This window comes from Lissotriton vulgaris, unplaced genomic scaffold, assembly GCF_964263255.1.
Source record: "Lissotriton vulgaris unplaced genomic scaffold, aLisVul1.2 SCAFFOLD_1459, whole genome shotgun sequence".
Classification (NCBI taxonomy): domain Eukaryota; kingdom Metazoa; phylum Chordata; class Amphibia; order Caudata; family Salamandridae; genus Lissotriton; species Lissotriton vulgaris.
This window is the reverse complement of record NW_028255395.1, coordinates 148,120-155,489: the sequence shown is the minus strand read 5'-3', so window position 1 is coordinate 155,489 and position 7,370 is coordinate 148,120. Positions and strand designations below refer to the sequence as shown.

The 7,370-nt window shown below is 49.0% G+C and overlaps 1 protein-coding gene across 1 annotated transcript; it reads left to right on the top strand.

Annotated features, from left to right (window-relative positions):
• The first annotated feature begins 310 nt into the window (after positions 1-310).
• On the top strand, positions 311-4,972 carry LOC147659147 (uncharacterized). The gene is made up of 2 exons (XM_086951941.1): positions 311-1,453; positions 4,616-4,972. The coding sequence occupies exons 1-2, from the start codon at positions 311-313 to the stop codon at positions 4,970-4,972; spliced, it is 1,500 nt and encodes a 499-aa protein (XP_086808067.1).
• The last annotated feature ends 2,398 nt before the right edge of the window (positions 4,973-7,370 follow it).

Genomic DNA, 7,370 nt, shown 5'->3' with positions numbered 1-7,370 from the left:
GTTGGGTTGGGAGGCGGAGACAGCCCCCGGTGTGACATTTCCTGCAACCAAACCCTTCCCTGAGCACGAGCACCTTCCGTCACTCCCTTAGATAACTGGAGCACTTCACGGGGTTTGCGTTTCCTTCACTCCCGGTCCTTGCGTATTTCTACCCAGAGTGCCGGCAGTAATCCGCCTTCTCTTGATTTCCTTTTCTTTCCGGTACCACGTGGGATCCTGCTATTGAGACGTATCAAGACAAAGACTTCCACGACCAGAAGGCACCGCGGCATTCAGCGATAACAAGAGACTAGAGACTCATTACCTTTTCATGAAGAAAACGTATATAACAATAAAGCCCTCCTTAAAACCCTTAATCAAAGCACCAGTGTTTCTCTTTGAGCCGGCCTCTCCCGCACCAGTGGTCGAACCTCCAAACCTCCCTGAGCCCCCGGGACATTTGGTGTCAGAAGTGGGATCTACTTCATCATCCATCAGTGAGACCAAGATGGAGACCCTTATCGACCACCTCATAAAGGGGCAGGAGAAGTTAGAATGGGCCGTGGAGAACCAGCTGTCCATTGCTCAAGCGGACCGAGAACTTTTTACTAAAACCATGACCGCACACGTAGAGGGCCTTAAGTCCATTCCCATACCCTCTGTCCAACAGGCGGCCGCGGGTGAAGGACGTGTACACACTCCACATCCGTCAGGAATGGCCCTTCAAAAATATGTACCCGGTGAGGATCCTGACGCTTTTTTGGTGAACTTTGAAAGAGCAGCTCGGGCAATGAGCTGGCCCGAAGAAAAATGGCCGTTCTTTCTCGCCCCTCTCCTTACCGCCGAAGCCCAATCTGCATATCAAGCAGCGAATCCCCTGGGGACAACCCCATATGCAACTATTAAAATGGTCATACTGGATCATCTAGGCTTGGACCAGGAGGCCTATAGAGTCCGCTTCCGAAAAGAGAAAGGGGTTCTTGGGGAAAATCCGAAAACACTGTTCTTCAGGTTAAAAATGGCGGCGGACAAATGGCTTCGCCCCGATGTGTGTACAAAGGAAGAGATACTGAATAAAATCTATGTAGAGCAGTTTATGGAGGCGTTACCATATGCGACCCAGCGTTGGCTCAAACAGCATGTAGGCCTGACAGTAGAACAAGCCATTGAGATGGCATCACAATATGCAAGGGCCCAACCCAAGTCTATTCCGTGGGAGCCAGAAAAGACCTCCAAAGGTACTCCTACCAACAAAACGGACAAAAGGCCGAAACCAGTACTAGAGGCTCCCCGACCATTCAGACCACCCGGTATGATGGTTCCTCCGACAAAAGGACCACAGTGTTTCGAATGTGGCGAGTGGGGCCACATCGCCCGGATGTGTCCAAAAAGGAAGAGCCATGAGGAACCCATGGAAGTGGGGTATCTGCCCCGGACTGTGATGTATTCCGCCGAAATGGGCAGCACGTTTTACGTGAGTATAAGGATGAATGGGTTCCAATTAAAAGCATTGTTAGACTCAGGATGTAGGCAATCTGTGGTACAGTCAAGGTTCGTTACCCCGGGTCAGTTGAATCATAAGAGTCCCGTGTATATCAGGTGCGTCCATGGGGACGTGAAGCCTTACCCCGTGGCCTCCATCACACTCACACCGCAGGATAGAGACCCCTGTACTGTTAGCGTGGGGGTAGTTGATTCCCTGCCTGAGGATATGATCCTGGGGACCGACAATCCAGAATTCCTGTCCCTATTTAAGGAACACCTTTCCACAGCCAGGAATGGGGTGAATATTCCATCCTACCTATCCCCCGAACCCTGGGTTATTGATCGCAGCTTCAGATTTGCTCAGGCTGAAGATAGATCCCTTTTCCACGCTTGGGAAGCCGCCCATAACTCAGATGATCAGACCTCTCCAAGATTTCCCCGCTTTTTGATCAAAAACGACTTGTTATATAGACAAGCCAACCAAGAAGCAGAGATGCAGCTATTGGTTCCCCAGTCTTTTAGAGAACAAGTGTTATTCTTTGCACATGCCCACTTGATGGCAGGACATGCCGGCAAGGAAAAAACCACTGACTGTATCCTGCGAAACTTCTATTGGCCGGGTATCTACAAAGATGTTCAAGAATTCTGTGCCCGGTGCGAGGTCTGTCAACGAAGAAACACACAGCGCCCTCCGGCTGCCCCCCTACAACGGATGCCCATAATTGGTATCCCCTTTGAGCGAGTGGGCATGGACCTGATAGGGCCCCTACCAAAGACTGGGAGAGGCTTTCTATATGCCTTGGTAATCGTGGACTATGCCACTCGGTTTGTTGAGGCTTTTCCCTTAAAGAACACTACCACAGCTGCCATCGCTGAAAAATTTGTGGAACTTTTCACCAGGGTAGGTTTTCCTAAAGAAGTATTGACCGACCAGGGGACTCCCTTCACCTCAAAATTAATGAAGGAAGTGTGTGCCTCACTGGACATAAAACATTTGAAAACCTCGGTGTATCATCCACAAACCGATGGTTTGGTGGAAAGATACAACCAGACTCTGAAGCAAACACTAAAAAAAATGCTGACGGCTGAAGGGCCCGCCTGGGATCGGCTCCTACCTATCGCCCTTTATGTGATAAGAGCCCAAAAGCAAAGCAGCCTAGGATGCTCATCGTTTGAGCTACTGTATGGTAGGATGCCCAGGAGTCTCCTAGACATCACTAAAGAGATGTGGGAAAACGAAACGTCCCAGGAGCAAAAATCCATGTTGGAATACACCTCTCAGCTCCGAACCAGACTTGGTAAATTAAGAGAACTCGCCTATACCTCCATGGAGCATCAACATGAGAGGTACAAGAAATCCTATGACAAGGGTAAAAGATTAACATCACTGGAGGTAGGAAAATGGGCTCTAGTGCTACTGCCTTCCATCAGTACTAAGAACAAGCATGAGTGGCAAGGCCCATATCAGATCACTGAAAAAATCGGAAACACTACCTATAGACTCCGGTTAACCCCTCACAAATCACAAATTTACCATATCAATCTCTTGAAAGAGTGGTTGGGACCCCTACCCCGGATGGGACAATTCGTAGGGCAGATGGAGGCCCAACATATCTCTACTCTAGAACAGTTGGTGGTGAACCCAGAGCTGACTCCCCAGGAAAAACAAGAGCTAACAGAGACTCTAACCCCGTATACAGCAATATTTTCCGACTTACCAGGAAGGACTGAGTTAGCAGAGCACTGCATCGAAACCCTTCCTGGGGAAGTGGTAAAACAAAGACCCTATCGAATTCCCGCAGCAAGGAAAGAGATTGTACGGAAAGAAGTGCAGGACATGCTCGACTTGGGCGTCATACGCCCTTCACAGAGTCCTTGGTCATCCCCGATTGTTCTAATTCCTAAACCTGATGGCACTAAAAGATTTTGTATGGACTTTCGAGCATTAAATGCTGTCTCTCATTTTGATACGTATCCAATTCCTCGAGTCGATGACTTGATTGAAAAAATTGGAGACGCTAAATATATCACCACCATTGACCTCACGAAGGGGTATTGGCAGGTCCCCCTTCGGGAGGAGGACAGAAAGAAAACAGCTTTTGTAACGGATGAAGGTGCTTTTGAGTTCACCGTTCTGCCTTTCGGATTACACGGCGCTCCGGCAACATTTCAGCGCCTGATGAACAAGGTCTTACATCCCTTTTCGCACTTTAGGTCAGCCTACTTGGATGACATAGTCATTTACAGTCAGAACTGGGAGGAACATCTGAGACACTTACAAACCATTCTGGAAGCCCTACAAACAGCAGGACTCCACATCAACGCAAAAAAATCGAGAGCAGCTTTTCAAAGTGTGAAATACCTGGGCTATGTGTTGGGTGAAGGAACCATCGCTCCCCAAAGCGAAAAAGTAAGAGCGATAGCAGCAGTTCCATTCCCCAATAACAAAAGAGACCTTAGAGCCTTTCTTGGCCTAGTGGGTTATTACAGGCGCTTTATTCCAGGCTTTGCAGAATTGTCAGCCCCCTTAACCAATCTGCTACGCAAAGACGCCAAGGCCAAGGACTTTAGTAACCCATCAAGAGAGGCCTCACAGGCTTTTCACCTTCTAAAGTCCACGATGACAACGGCTCCTGTTTTAATCTCGCCGGATCACAGCAAACCATTAATGTTATCCACGGACGCTTCTAATCAGGGGATAGGTGCTGTACTATCACAAGTCAAAGAAGGCATTGAACATCCGATCCTATACGTCAGTAGGAAATTGTTCCCCAGGGAGTGCCGTTACTCTACCATCGAAAAGGAGGCCTTGGCAATTAAATGGGCAATCGACAAATTAAAGTACTACCTGGAGGGCAAGCCCTTCGTTCTACATACAGACCACGCTCCCCTGAAGTGGATGCACCAAAATAGTGGCCACAACCCCCGGGTGTTATGATGGTTTCTGTCCTTACAGCCCTATGCATTTACTGTGCAACATCGCAAAGGAAAAGACAATGCAAATGCGGACTTTTTGTCCCGGGTGTTCCCTCTCCCCGATCGGGAGATGCCAGGGGGGGAGGTGTGTCACGGGTCTGACTGTCAAGAGACACCTGCATATAAAGACTGGTGGTGCGCCACCCCCCTTTCACCTTGCGTCTTGTCTCAACAGCCGCAGACTTCTACGTGGCATGAGGAAGACGGAGACCCCGAAACGGAATGGCCATCAGGGGTGAACGTATACGGCTCCTTTAAGGCCGACGGCTGGGATTGTGGAGTCACGCCCCTAGTGACGACAAAAGCAGGAAGCACGGCATCGAAGACGGACGGCGTTTCCCCTGCGGAGGAGATCGAGGAGGAGAGCAGCGCGGAACCAGGTCAAGGACGAGAAGCAGACGGAAACGACAAGCCAGGAGGCCAACGGTCGGACGCATCGCCCTGCCACGCGCCCACGGGAGGAGCGTGGCTTAGAGAGGTACGGGGCCGGGTCGCGGGTTGGGTTGGGAGGCGGAGACAGCCCCCGGTGTGACATTTCCTGCAACCAAACCCTTGCCTGAGCACGAGCACCTTCCGTCACTCCCTTAGATAACTGGAGCACTTCACGGGGTTTGCGTTTCCTTCACTCCCGGTCCTTGCGTATTTCTACCCAGAGTGCAGGCAGTAATCCGCCTTCTCTTGATTTCCTTTTCTTTCCGGTACCACGTGGGATCCTGCTATTGAGACGTATCAAGACAAAGACTTCCACGACCAGAAGGCACCGCGGCATTCAGCGATAACAAGAGACTAGAGACTCATTACCTTTTCATGAAGAAAACGTATATAACAATAAAGCCCTCCTTAAAACCCTTAATCAAAGCACCAGTGTTTCTCTTTGAGCCGGCCTCTCCCGCACCAGTGGTCGAACCTCCAAACCTCCCTGAGCCCCCGGGACAAGTGGGTACAGCTCAGAAGGAACTGAGGCTAGATGCGGCGCAATGGAACCTAGTTAAAAGCCTGACAGACATGCTTTGTCCTTTTGAGGTCTTCACGCGTGCAGGCAGCAAGGAGGACTGTAATTTGGGAAAAGCTATCCCATTGTTGCTCATGCTGGAGCACCAACTGAAGGCGGTGTCTTCTATGTTTGAAAAAGATGAAAAAAAGAAAGACGCTTTTATTTTGGCGGAGAAATTATTAGAGCGCCTACTTGGTGATGAACGTTTTAAAATGATCCACTCAGAACAACATTACATTTGTGCTACTATTCTGGATCCACGCTACAAAAAGGCGCTGGCAGGCCAAGCATTCTTTCCTTTTGGTGATCAAGATGTTACAAAGTACAAACGTTGGCTAGCCTTCTCAGCCAAGAGGTTTGAAAGAGAACGGCAGCAAATTGAAGGAAAAGGCAGTACATCAGCATCAGCAGGCCATCCCAAGTCAAAAGAATCCACTTCTGCACCTGTGGCTGTGGCACAAGTGACCTCTCAGCCGTTAAAGGCACCGGCAACCGGATCATCTGCACCAGACACAACAGTAACATTGGATGCAGAAGAGGATTGGCTAACTCGGCTTGGGTTTGGTTCTCAAAAGGTCACAGCAAAAAGTAAGCAAAGTGGAGGAACCTTGGAGGACCTTGAGTCGATGGTGCAGGACTATCTGAATGACTCAACAGAGGTCTATGTTAATGCTGACCCGTTGGCGTATTGGCATGGGAAAAAAGAATTGTGGGCACAGATCTCCAACCTGGCTATAAACTACTTGTCTTGCCCACAGGCAAGGGTGTCTTCTGAACGTGTTTTCAGTGCTGCTGGTGGCATTGTAACTTCCAAACGGAGCCGCCTCTCGCCCAAAAATGTGGAGAGGTTAACAATGATCAAGATGAATCAGCACCTCATACCACCAGATTACAAAGTACGAGAAAGCATGCCGGATGAAGACGAGGTGGACAGCAACGTAGATGAGGGAACTTCTTCTCTGTTAGGTGACACTGACCTCACCCTGCCTGAATTTGCAGAGTATGATGACAAACCCTTATTCTTATTCCCTGACACCGAGCCCTGAAAATGAGACAATGAATCAATAACTTTCTTTTTCTCCTTATTCACTTTTATTCCTGTGTGTCTGTCTTTCTTTGTTGTGCACAGTTAATATAATTCAAACTTTAATCCCCTAATTACAAAAACAAGCCCATCAGCAGAACTGTCTTCACTTGTTTGCTTATTGATTTAAAGGTGCCGCAGTCTGCATTCCTCAGGTTCACAAGTTCACAAGAACATGCTCCTCTATCCTCCTCCTCCAGACTCCTATTTCCATCAAAGCAGAGGGCTGGTTTACGCCCAATGAAGAAAGACTCTGCACTTGTGGGGGTGTTCTACTTCTTTGCGGGTGAGTTGACGGCTCTGGGGCCATTGCTGGGAAGCTCTAATACCGGATAAAAGTTGTTTGGACCAAATCGGAGGCAAATTTTTTTTTGCGTTTTTGCTGACTTGCTTGCTTTGAGGTGCTCTTTGGGGGGGTTCCGGGTGTTTGTGGGTGAGTTTTGGGGTCTGGGAGCACTGCTGGGACAGTCTAATTTTGATTGCATTTGCTTTTCAGGAAATCCGTGGTGGAAAACGGGAGTTATGACCTAGCTGCACAGCGCGTTTGGACCGAAGGCCGATAAATATTGTACGTATGAGATTTTACTTTTTGGCTGTTTGGGGGTGTTGTGCTTTTTTGCGGGTGGGTTGGCGGGTCTTGGGGCATTTCTGGGAAGATCTAATACCGTATAGAAGTGGTTTGGACAAAATCCATGCAGAATTTGTTTTTGCTATTTCTGACATTTTGCTCAATGTAGCGTTTTCGGGGGCCTGTTTGGGGGCCTCCTGCTGTTTGTGGGTGGGTTTCGGGGTCTGGGAGCACTGCTGGCTATGGATACTTTAGATTGCAAGAGGTTTGAAGCAAATCCATGG